The sequence below is a fragment of the Colossoma macropomum genome, unplaced genomic scaffold, assembly GCF_904425465.1.
Source record: "Colossoma macropomum unplaced genomic scaffold, Colossoma_macropomum, whole genome shotgun sequence".
Taxonomy (NCBI): Eukaryota; Metazoa; Chordata; class Actinopteri; order Characiformes; family Serrasalmidae; genus Colossoma; species Colossoma macropomum.
Genome location: NW_023494791.1, coordinates 17,352,501 through 17,365,210, shown reverse-complemented (window position 1 = coordinate 17,365,210; position 12,710 = coordinate 17,352,501). Strand labels below are relative to the sequence as shown.

Sequence of the window (12,710 nt, the reverse complement as noted above, 5' to 3'; positions counted from 1 at the left end):
AGACTCACTTGTTAGGTAGAGGGTTGTCAGAGATGATTAGTGAGGACAGCACCTCAAGCAGCTGGTTCCTGATCCAGACGGTTCTTGCAGGTGTTTGGCTCAGGGCTAGACAGAAGTTCAGGCAAAGCTTCACTCAGCTTTAATCAAAGCATCCAAAGAAACATGTAGACTTCAATACTGAGAAACACAGTCCTCTAAATCAGTGTTTCTCAACCCTGGTCCTGGAGGCCCACTGTCCTGCACATTTTAGCGCTTTTCCTGCTTTAACACAGCAAGTTCAACTTAATTATGGACTGTTAATAAGCTGATTAGTTGGATCAGGTGTATTGGGAGCAGCAAAAGCACTAAAAAAAGGCAGAGCAGTGGGCCTCCAGGAGCAGCGTTGAGAACCACTGCTCTAAACACAAACTTCTAATGGCAATTTTTGTTTATATGTAGTGGTATTTTTCTTACCTTGAGACTGATCATCTGAAACTATACATGGAAAGGCTGTATTCTCATTAACATCTGGGGACAACAGGGTCTGAATTAAAAAGAGTCCAAGCCTGCGTGAGCAAAGACAAAACACAGAGGTGGAGAAACTTGCTTTAGTTACACACGTATTAAGTGCTTTACCAATGCAAAATTAAGGCCGCTTAGAGTCTGTCATCTCTAAAACAACCTTCTGGACATATTTGGGGCAGTGCTAGGGTGTGCATCTTTAATTCATGTGTTAAGCAAATCGGGCCCAAGTAATTTTATTGTCCTAAATCTTGCATGGTAAAAAAGATCTAGCACAGCCAATAGTTCCAATGTGGTATTGCAACCAAACTGCCTACCAGTCTATAGGTATGATGCTGTGTTTAGATTGTTTACATACATGAGAAAACGAATTTTATGATCATGGAGGGATAAATAAATGGTCTACATTAGTCTGCTCCAAGAAACTGAGAATTATACTTCTATAAAGTAATGTGCAAAAGTCAGTTAAGTTATTCATTTTTCAGTGTCAGGAAAAAAGCAGAAAACATATATTTAACCAAAACTTACACAGAAGCCTCAACAACTAAATATAATTTCAAATTGTTTAGTATTTAGAGTCCACACTTCGCCTTTATTAGAGCTTCCATTCTCTTTAGAAAAAAACTGGTTTTAGTTTTTCAAAGAAATCTGCAGGGAGGTTTCAAAATTCAGTCTCAGAAGCTGGTTGCATTTTTGCCTTCTCATAATAAACACATTTAGTGATGCTGAGGTCTGGGTGGTCAGTTTGTTGTTCTGAGAAAATCAGCCACTTCTTTGTTTGATTTGCAAATTTCCTTTTCTCAATAACAGCTTCTTGACAGCCACACATGATTTTAGACCCACAGCACTGAATTGTCTTCCTACAGTGGAAAGATGGACAGAAACAAGGATGTTTCCACCACAATGTGGAGCTTGATGTCTTGGTCTCTCAAAGATGAAAGCTGATGGTGATAGTTTTGATGGTCTACGGTTGGTAGGAGTCTTTTATTTTATACTTAGCACTTTTAATCTTTTAATTTGTAATCTTAATTTCTTTTACTCCAGTTTAGTAAACTGATGTTTTTTCACATTTTATGCAAATGGATTATTTTATGTCTACTCTTCTCAGAAATATCTTCTGAAAAACGAATAATTAGTACTTAATGGTTGTTCTGATTGGTCTCTGAGGCACAGTACTGCATTTAAACTGACTATCTAAAATTATTAAAATATGACATAATTACAATGGTATGTAGAAAGAAGTTCTAATTATTGGCTAATTTTGTGTGCTTTCATGAAAAACCTCCTTATATCTAATATCTGATAACAGTCAAATAAGAAATGTGCTAACATGTAACTCCTGGAAACAAGCGCAAAAGAAGTGTGTAAGTGGAATGAAACTTAAGCACCCAGAGTAAGGAATAACCCCAAGAACAGACTTTATATGAGCAATTGAACATGCCAGTGTTAGGCCATCAAATAGACTGTTCTTTGCATGCCTGCGGATGTCTGTGGTGCTGAAATGTCCTTGGAGCAGGTATGTGATGATGGTGCAGATGACAGTGACTTTTCTGTGTGTCACAGTGGCATCCTGCAGCAGGAAGAGGAGCTTGGTCATCAGATTGAGGCTTTGCATAGCCTCTGTATTCCGCAGATCTCCACTGAAAAAGATTGGCACAATCAATCATATGACAGATTAATGGTGACAAGTCAAATGTTATGTCAAGCAGAGTGCTACAGCATGTTTCCTGTAAACAGATCATGCATGAGTGGAAAGAGGAAGCAAGAATGCACTCTGTAATGTACAAATCAATGCATGTTTACATCAAGCCCTGAAAAGTCAATATACAACGGCTACATGGTTCAGTTTGAAGTACCTTGATGATTTCAGGATATCTGCAAAATGATTTAAAACAGCGAAGTCAAGACTTTCTGGAGCCTTCTGCCAGACCTATAAATAAAAGAAATTAACTATGAGGCATACAGGCCAGACTAAAAAAAAAACAGTGACATTGGCCATATATACTAGAAACTGTAAGTAATTCATGACATTTTACATATATAAACATAAGCATACCTCAAAGTCACAGAGGATACCCTGGAGGGCAGTGAGGTCATGGATATATATGCAGCCTGTTCCCAGCTCCATGGTGCCCACTATGGCCAAAATCAACTGGAACGTTCTACTACTGATCAAGTGAGCCTTTGACTTCAGGAGGAAGGCAAAGAGCTGCAGACAAAAATAAGTCAATCAAACAAAGATGACTCACTAGTATACATGCTTAAGTAAATAATATGTACAGAGGCAAATTTCTTTTCCAAAAAAGCCACATAAAGCTTATAAAGAGCCTGTGCAACTTATTGTATTAAAATGTTTTATTGTAGAACATCCTCACAGAGACTGTACCTTATAGCCATTTATGCGTTTCATCTCATGTCTCATCACTGGGTTCGCATCTAAGACAGACAGCAGAACTTTGACAGATGCATACAACGAGCCGTCATCTGACGCCATAGCGACCAGACTGAGGACAACTGCAGGTCCGCCAATGTACTGGAAACTAGTGGCAGCACTGTTCGCCATAAATGTCCTGACCCCTGCAAGATGAGGTAGAGGGACAAGGCAAATAAAATAAAGCCATATGTCATCAACCAGAAGTAATAATTATTTCAGTAATGATGTAGGTAGGGTCTAAAAAATTATAATTTTTTACCAAAGCGACCAATCAGGGCAGCCCCAATTGTTCTAGCAGTTCCACTAAGGTGCTGACTGATATTCCGGGCTAGAAAGATGGGAGTGGAGTTATCCCGTGATGGGATGCCCATCTATAAGTAAATACAACAGAACTGAAACTGTCTTCATCTTTACAGGCAGGCATCTAATGTGTTAATATACTACATATAAGCCAGAACTAACAAAATAGTGGCACCTCTTTGGCTATAAGACGGCAGTCCACCTCGTTGTGCTGCTCTCTGATCTCCACTACTGTAGTGACAGTAGACACTGCTGGGTTTATCCCGAAGGAGATCCTTTCTGGAGGAACTAGCCTCACTGGAGAATATTCTGTTTTTCCATTTGAGAAAAAAAATAAATAAATACAACTGCTTCTACACCAGTGTACTATACAATCTGCAATGCAGAAAAAGCATTTTATTGCTTGGTTCACAAATATACTGGCAAGTTTCAACAGAGCAAAGTTCATCAAAGACAGTTTTTGAGGCAAAAAAGCAGCAACAAAAACCGTGTTGTTTACCTACCTTGAGCGCCAAGAGCCAGGTAGTTGCCTAGGTACTTAGTGCCCTGTGCATACATGACCTCTACAGCATCAGAGCTCAGAACTTCTTCAAAGAGATATGCAGGACCAACTCGCCAGACCAGAGCTGCATGCTGTTTCCATATAGGGGGAGTGCCAATAATCCCACACACGTCAATAACTGCTGATGCATCCATTGCAACGCACTGACCAGGGAATGGCTGAATATACCTCATCTATTGACAGACAGACAGACAAACAGTATGCTGAGACCAACAGGTGTGCTGCATGATCTGAAATTATAAACACAATTTTTAATAACTTTTAAAAAGCAAAGAAGAGATGTACAATAGCCCCGAAAAGTGTCTGGACACTTTAACCATTGGCCAACTTTAATGATATTCTTTATGTTACTTCATAAAATGTTTTCAAAAAATGATATTTGTTTTAGCCCAACATCAAACTGACAACAGAGTCATTGTGTGAAAAAAGCCTTGACAACAAGTCCAACCAGACTGCATTAAGTGTACTGTAAAGCACAGAGGTGAGACGTCAAAATGTGTTTTTCTTTCAATAGTGTCGGAGAGTTCGTGTTCATTGATGGGATCAGGAACTCAACCAGAACTCAAACAGGACTGTCTTGGAATGGTCTGTTTAAAATAAATGCCACTCCGTTTGGCGTTTTGTTTCCCAATACAATTTTTTATGTATGGCACAAATGTCCTAATACTGGTGCCACTGTATCTGTAACACTTATACCAACCTTTGATGTCCCAATCATCTCTCCGTTCAGATAAGCAGACACTTTGCAGCTCTTTTTGATGTCTTTGGCCATTGCAACAACGAGGTGATGCCACTGACCCGGCATCAGCTGTCTGGAGCACTTGAAGCGCACTGAAACCGGCAGTGTAGTTGGAGTCCGTACCTCAGGCTCCATTATGTCTGTGGAATAAAGATGTTTTGTAATGAATTTTGTGTAATCTGTGCTGTGTAAAAAGAATCTGACAGCTCTAATTAAGGGTGGGAGATTCCTTAAAGATGTCTTGAGATCACTCAAGTCATCTTCATCACACAGTACGTGTATGATGATATTTAGTTATTATCAGTTTTGAAAACACGCTGGAATGAACCAACAAACAGTAGTGCCACATTTAAACAAGGCTATGAAAAACTATACATGAGTGAATTTCATCAAATGACTGTAAACTAAATAAACTATTTAAGAAGGACAATTGGAAAAAAAGTGAACAAGAGAAGCACGCTGCATTTAGGGTAATTTATCATATTAACGATATAACCAAGGATATAGTAATATTGCCCACATCCAGATATGATTCACATTCAGCATCAACACTAACTCAGTCATGGTCACATAATGTCAGGCATATATCAGTAAGGTATGTGTTATGCACAGTAATCAATGTAGTGTCAACAGAGTCGTCACCTAAGAACTGGTAGGGCTCCTCTTCGGTGGAGATGACCAGGCAGCCGTCAGAGGCAGAGATGCTTACTGACAGACAGCTGTACTGCTGCTCAGCACGGGACATGTGACGCACCACCGTCAGTAGACGCACCGGGTGGGAGTCACAGGCTGAGCTGAATCTGCTGATCAGAAACCAGCAGGAGAAAGACAGGCCAGCAGAGGGAGGAAAACCTCGGCAATCTGAGAAACAAGGAGGACAGCAGTGACACAGAGGCCTAGAAAATGCTTCACTGCATGCTCAGTTCATTAGGAGACCTACTGCATCATGTCCATTCTTAGTCCAATAATGATTTGCCTGATTTCAGATTTTTTAATATCGTTTAACCTCTTAAACCCTTAGGACCAGTTGGAGGGTCCAAAAATCTAACATATTATTTTCATAGTACTTACTAGTAATTACTTAGCAATCCAGTATTTAATGGACAATCAGTATAAGATCAATAACTGAATAACAGGCTTACAGCTTAAGGGTGTAAATGACACAGATGTCTGCATGTTTCTGTTGATGTTTCAGCTGTATACTTAAATATCTGAGAATGTATGTCTATGATAGCAATCAGTGCTGCTGACAAAACATTGCTCACCACTGCCGATTCCTCCTGTAGAGATGGAGTCTGCACTGACTCCTTTCACTGTGGCAAGAGATGGTAGAAAAAGACACCTGAAAGGACAGAAGGCCCTCTATGAGCTTGTGAAATTATAAAACTAGGATGACTGATAATAAGCACTGAAATTATGTCATGCAAAAACATTTTGTGAGACTAATTTAATTACTATCAGCAAAGCTGATTCAAGAGAATTCCAACATAGCCTACTTTATTTAAAACAGGAGGTTGCTGAAACCCACCCAAATCCACTGTCAGTCATGTCGAACTCCACAAACGAGGGGGATACAGACACTTTGTGTGGCCGGAAGCTCCGCGGCGAAGTCATTGAAACAAGGCTAATGATGCGGTGAACGGGAATTGGTGTCCCACTGTTTGGGGATGTCCTTAGTAAGCTGAAACTCCTTTTAAATGACTTCTTGGACCTTTTCTTGTCAGTGTCTACACAATCATCTGCTTGGTCAGTGCACTGGCCTTAAAAATACAGGAATTATTTTTTTAATACTGAGCCAATCTAAATCTGAAATATGATTTCTCAATGCTGATGAAGCATTTATTTAAACACACACACACACACACACACACACACACACACATACACACACACATTGACAGAAAACATGGTACCACATAGAAAGCTCCAATTCCACATGTCGATATATTTTACTAAGCTGAACTTAGACATGCATACAGCCCTCCAGGGGCAGATTTCAAAACTTTATGACAAAACCAGAGTCTGTGAATGTGTTGCCAGCAAGATGTTAGATAAGACAGGGTTAAAGAAAGGAAGATTATTAAAATGTACCATTAGAGAGTGGTAGGTCAGCCTCTGAGTCAGGGGGAGGGATACACTTCTCAGCATTACACATAAGAGGTTCTCCTAAACACAGGAACTGTCTGAAGAAAAACACAAAAGCAAATGACACAAACAATACAGACATAAATATCTATTTGTACAATTTGGATATGAACGCATCTGAAATCAAGACAACATGAATATGAAGTCATGCAACAGTATAGAAAAGTAAACCACTATAGATATTTTTAACATCATGTAGCATCCTCACTTGTTTGGGCTTACCTGAGGGACTTATGGTCTATGGATTGGGAAGCCAGTTTCTCCAGGATGCGAACCACCGGCAAGTGCAGTAAGTGGGTGCTGTTGCTGAGGATGTCCCGGCAGTGAGTCAGCAGAGTGACCAGCAGGCCTGACTCACACATAATCTGTCTGTTTTGCTCTGACTTCACCACAGACTGCACATGATGAGCTACAGCTAACTGCAGCTCTGCAGACAGCTACAGAGGACAGACCAGAGACACAGGAATGCTTCTGTACAGCAGACAAGAGCTTGTAAAAGTCATCAATCTTAAGAACAGCTTTGGCATTACATTTAAATAAATAAGAATTATGTATTATTGTACTACTAACCTGTGGGTCACTGGGAGAGTAAATATGAGGCAGCAGAGTCATGAGGACCTTAATTGCTCCAGGGTGCAGTATTGTATGATCACAGGAAAACCTGAGTAGAGAGGAATGTCTGTGATGGGTACAGGAAACAGAAGCACAAATAGAGGTCTCATGTTGATGCAACCCTCGGGCAGCCCCTGAGGTTAAGTGACTTGTCAGAGAGATCAAAAGCATCAGTGGCTGATAGAGACATTAGCCATCTGGCACTACACTACACCAATATGACCATGTTGCCCTTGTTTGGAAAATCGCTTGTTAATTACTACTGCAATATTAGCACTTGTGACACTGATTTCGCAGAGGTGTGCAATAAGCAAATGATCTCTCCAACAAATCACTGTTTCTTTACTGTGTGCTACGAACATCTTGACTGATAACAAATAATCCAGTTGAGTTTCTGCAGAAGCTTAGGTACATCAAGGCATTTACATGACTTGACATTTTGTCAAAAATAAAGCAGGACAATTTGCTAATATGTTTTAATATAGCTCAAGGCACTTGGCAATCGCAATACACAACAGGGTAATCACAAAATAGTATTTTGTCAGTATCATGCAGCCCTATTACCAAATGGCCCCTATTCCAAATTTTTTCTTGTATGTTATTTTCCCCTGAGGTCCACTTACGATGGTTGGGTGGTTTTATGTACCAAAAACAGCCCTAATTATTTTTTACATGATCATTTTTTAACCTTTCTTTATCTCATAGAATTAAACAGGCTGTTTTTGTTACTGTGCGTTCCGGACTGAAATAAGATAAATGACCTCTGTTTTGATTGGCTGGCCTGTATTATGCCTCATTCGTGAAGAATCCAGAGCTGAAACACTACCTAGAATATTAATGTGAATGAATAGGGCTAAACATTGTAGGTGGATATATGTAAATGTGTTGGTTCTCATGACATCACAGAAATAATCCATTCAAAACAGGCTGCTTTTGCAACATAGTTTCCATGTATGAACCATATGGACAAAGTACTGAATAGTATATTTTGAAACTTTAACAATGTTAACATATCTCTTCAAATTCCTTTATTTCCCAAAATAAGAGAAATTTGTTTTTTTTCATGAAATGGGCTCTACAAAGCAAAAGCTAGACTTCATTGCAAGGAAGATCTGTTAATTAAACATTAAATTAACATGTGCTGTAAAATACACGCAAAGGATCACCAAATAACTGTTTTATAACAAAAACCATTGCAGATATATTCTTACTTCACTGAAAAGTACAAATTTCAAAACGAGACAAGCTGTCCCCGAACATCTGACTCACCTCCCTGACTCTGTAGACCCAGAGGAGATGGTGAGAGCCGTGTTTCTGATACGGCTTTGAAAGTCCTCCTCTCCTGCCCTGGGGCCTGGGGGAGACTGCTGACTCTCCTCCACCTCTGTGGCCTCCTGCAGGCCTGTGCACAGGTCCACAGCCACAGTGACCCCTGTAGCAAACTGCTCCAGAAAGCTAAGTAGCCTTACACAGTCCTGCAGGCAGGGGTGAAGAATATGACAATATGATGTCATTATCACGATAAATTACTTCACAATAAGCTTTTCTGAGCATTTACTAGGTCTCATTAGCAACACCGACCAACTTCATGTTTTGTTTTTTTTTTTTTAATTATTGGGAGGCTCCCAAGTGGCATAGCTATTTAAGGTTTCACTCTTTTGTCTGGATGAATCTGAATATCAACAATTCCAGGAATCCAAGAGAGAAAAGTAGTCCTGCTCAACTGAATGGAGCGCCACGCAGTATTTGCGATACTGTAAACGTTTTCAAGTATCGTGACAATAGGTATTTGCCATTTTTCCCAGTCCTACCTGCAGGGGTACGGGAAGAAGGGGTCTGGAGCTTTCAGCTGCCTCTACAAACTGCTGGAAGGTCTTGTGGCATGATTGAGAGTCTGTGCCCATGTCTGCTTCCATCAGCACCCCGCTACGGAAACAGCCCAGCTGCAGCAGTGCCTCGGCCAGCTTCTCATAGTGGCCGGTGATGTGGAAGAAGTGGGCATTGACAGGATGCAGATGGACGGCCAGAGCGATGGTGTGGAGGGCGAGAAGCAGCAGCTCCATCAGGTTGCCATGGCTGAGAGAGGCCCACACCCCCAGTGGCTGCTCCAGCAGAGCCCCTTCCATGTCCACCACCATGGAGAGCAAACCGTTAAAGCCGCCCGCTGTGCGGAAAGCATTCCAGCTGTTTGGGTTGTCCAGCACTTTCAGGATAGACTGAGGATGGGAAAGATGAGTATATCAATAAAAAAAAATGTTGCAGTTTCACAATTACATCAGCTGTGATCATCAATATCTGGTTTAAGTACTTTAAGGTTTCTCCTGGTCAGTCCATGGCAAAACTGGAGATGTGTGGAAAATGCACCGATAAATTATATATCACTCTAAAAGAGGGGGGCTGTGGAGTGAGGTTCGAGTTTCATGGGGCTTCACAGAAATTGGTTTAGCCTTTATTCAGTTTACCACACTAATATATCAAAGAGCTAATGTGTCATAAAATGAAGCCCAAAACTAATTAGGACCAATAGAAGTAATCAGAATAGCTTTGACATATTTCACACAGTGGTCGGGGTGAATCCAATTGCTACCTGCCTTAACCCAGTTACAGTGTAATAGTCTGCAAGTTAGTATTCTTGTACTTGTATCTAAAAAATGGACATGTACAGTAAGTAGCTAATTTAGTTACATATAATTAGATTTCTTTCACATTCACTGATCTGATATTGCTCATAATTTCCGTCGTGTCACACCACCAGGCTGCGATCCTAATCAAATCGAGCCCGAGTTAACAGCTAAACGTATATTAGCAAATCAATCTGAATTTGGCTGTAATGTGATCAGACTCCCAAAGGCTAGGATAATAAATTCAAACACTTATTATGCTTTAAACTTGTTATAATTTGTTAGAATTAGAAATAAAAACAGAATCTGGAGGTAGCCCCCCAAACTTTGAGCTCAATTCAGGGTGCAGCCACTCCCCTTCACAACTGGTCTATTTTCTCCACATGTGAGCATAAACAAAGAGAAAGAGAGCAGAGTGAGAGGGAGATAGTAGAGGTAATGCTTAAAGACAGAACTAGAACAGATAACAAGAATGACACATAAGTGATTGAGGGATAAACAAGGAAGGAGAAAAGGAACGGAGGATACAGAGGAAGAAACATGACATACCTGCAGCAGATCCAGTTTGAGTCGCAGTTCAGTCTCAGTTGAGGAGCAGAGGGCTCCTATAGCTGTGCTCATGTACTCCTCTGGGTTCATCTCAGACAACTGCTCCAGTATACAGAGAGCCGGACTGCGGAACTGCTCATCATCCAGGAAGATCTTTACATAGGGAATCATCCCCAAGTCCCTTATAAACGCTAATACAATCAAGAGAGAAACCAATGGCTATACTCTTAATTTAATCTATGTATTTTATTATGTGTTGCTAATTCTCAACATTACTTTGGCTCTCATCTCCTACTTCAGTCCACTGCTGCCTCATGAACTAAGCAAACAATTCACCATATTCCAATAACAAAATCTTGCAAATGTGATTATAAAGTGTGGAACTATGTAATTTTCAGTACGTCACCGATACGCTACTAACGAGACTGTTCAGTTTAATCACCCTTCAAAACAGTTTTGTTACACTGAGATTAATAACTGGTCATCACAATGGTTTTAGTCTTCTTAGGCTTTAGCAGGAATTTATAGTTTATAAAGAAGTAATGTTGGAGTTATTCATTAGAGTAAGTCTATCCACACCGTGCACTGATTTAAAATAATTAATAAATAAGCATAGATGGTATTTCTTCCACACACACACACACACACACACACACACACGTTTACATTTTTACATTTTTTGGGTAAGTATTCCAAAAGTATTCTCCTAAAAATGTAAAAAGTAAGAGTGTTCTGAATACTGTCTTTTTAAAATGCAACTTGGACTGAATACACATTCACATACTTGTATTCTGTCACCTCCCAACATTGTCCGTACTATGCAGAAGTTTTGATTACAGCGGAAACTGTGATTTGAGACTTAAAACTGAAAAACTTTCTTTAACTTTGGTTTGTACATACAATATAAACCCCCCTTGATAAAACAGAATTTCACAGATTTCTCAAAATGTCTGCATAATGTAAACAATTCAGAGTGGTTTGATGTTGAATGCCCCTTTTTAGAGAAACCTAGAACTGTTCACAGTTGTGGTGATAGGAACCAGCTGTCCCTCATACCTCCCTCACTCAAAGTTATTACATGAAATGGTTATGTATAAGCTGCCTGATGCATGACACATTGTTTTATGATGGTTTTGAGAAGATTTTGATCTAAAACTTTTGTTTAAATGCATTTATGGCAGATAGGGTACAAGCAGGGCATTGTAAGGCAAAATATTCCCCAAAGAAAGGGAATTTTTCAGATTTATCACTATTTTTCCATTATCAACATTACATGTAAAAACTCAGAAGACACACACAGGTTCACTAGCAGTTTTGGATTGTAAGTGAAATGGCTATATTTGTGTAGCAGACATCGACCCCTCATTCCTATCATCACCACTGTAAAGAAATCAGTGAGTCAGTAAGCTTCTCTACAGTGAACCATTTTTCACATCAAACAACTTTGAAAGGAAAGTACTTATGTATACCTGTATTTCTGATGGACCTCAGTGCCAGAGCTGCAACTACACTTAACATGTTGGTGGTGAGTTGCCTCTCACAGTCCTCCACTCTCAGCTCATCCTTACTTGCTGCATAAGAAAGAAATCTCAGGTCAGCACTGTGGATTTCAATATTTGTACACATTAAATCTTTAAACCCTGGAAGTTGGTTTCCCAGAGAGAAAACCAACTCCTGGTTTCCCAGAGTTGGTAATCCCAGAGATTAAGACTAAGACTACATGTACTACACAGCACTCTGAATGGAGATTCTCAACTAAAAGAAAACCATAGTTTCAGCAATTGCAATGAATAATTCAGTTAGTACTATGACACTAAGATGTAAGGCAGGAGTTTTTATTTAATCGGTGTGAGATCTGGGTTGTAAATCTCTGACCTTACAATGCTTTGATTACAAATCAATAACTGATGGAAATAATTCAGTGCACTTTATTGCTGTTTAAAATACACTGAAGGAACAAATGTGGATAAGGGATTAAGATTTTCACATTTGAAAACAGCTTGAGAACTTTATTTTGGTAAAAAAAAATGAGAGCACCCTGTACTGATTATTACTATAACTGATTATAGGGATTAACCAACATGGGAATTCTAATACATTATTATACGCCTGGTTCAAACTAAACTCTGTAGGATAGTAGATCTAAAGGACTTGAGTTGGACACCCCTGACGTGAGTAGTTATGAGAGTGAGGAAGGCAAGTCTGGATCCACTGATGGGTCCCTTAGGTTTAAGAGGTTAAACCACA

General features: G+C 39.7%; 1 protein-coding gene across 4 annotated transcripts in view; it reads right to left on the bottom strand.

Moving 5' to 3' along the window:
* wdfy4 (WDFY family member 4) overlaps positions 1 to 12,710 on the bottom strand; it is a 63,439-nt gene that overhangs the window by 34,420 nt on the left and 16,309 nt on the right. For 3 of the 4 annotated variants that reach the window (XM_036574158.1, XM_036574159.1, XM_036574160.1), the window contains exons 11-30: positions 11,933 to 12,034; positions 10,464 to 10,654; positions 9,105 to 9,509; positions 8,563 to 8,768; positions 7,252 to 7,342; positions 6,904 to 7,118; positions 6,628 to 6,719; positions 6,065 to 6,296; positions 5,802 to 5,878; positions 5,179 to 5,397; positions 4,498 to 4,676; positions 3,739 to 3,970; positions 3,411 to 3,544; positions 3,195 to 3,306; positions 2,888 to 3,078; positions 2,558 to 2,710; positions 2,358 to 2,431; positions 1,980 to 2,141; positions 454 to 545; positions 9 to 105 (exon numbers count right to left, since the gene is read on the bottom strand). In XM_036574158.1, coding sequence (XP_036430051.1) covers positions 9 to 105; positions 454 to 545; positions 1,980 to 2,141; positions 2,358 to 2,431; positions 2,558 to 2,710; positions 2,888 to 3,078; positions 3,195 to 3,306; positions 3,411 to 3,544; positions 3,739 to 3,970; positions 4,498 to 4,676; positions 5,179 to 5,397; positions 5,802 to 5,878; positions 6,065 to 6,296; positions 6,628 to 6,719; positions 6,904 to 7,118; positions 7,252 to 7,342; positions 8,563 to 8,768; positions 9,105 to 9,509; positions 10,464 to 10,654; positions 11,933 to 12,034 — 3,256 coding nt within the window. Of the gene's footprint in view, positions 1 to 8; positions 106 to 453; positions 546 to 1,979; positions 2,142 to 2,357; positions 2,432 to 2,557; positions 2,711 to 2,887; positions 3,079 to 3,194; positions 3,307 to 3,410; positions 3,545 to 3,738; positions 3,971 to 4,497; positions 4,677 to 5,178; positions 5,398 to 5,801; positions 5,879 to 6,064; positions 6,297 to 6,627; positions 6,720 to 6,903; positions 7,119 to 7,251; positions 7,343 to 8,562; positions 8,769 to 9,104; positions 9,510 to 10,463; positions 10,655 to 11,932; positions 12,035 to 12,710 lie in introns of those variants that run through there. The other variant, XM_036574161.1, reaches the window with a different exon arrangement.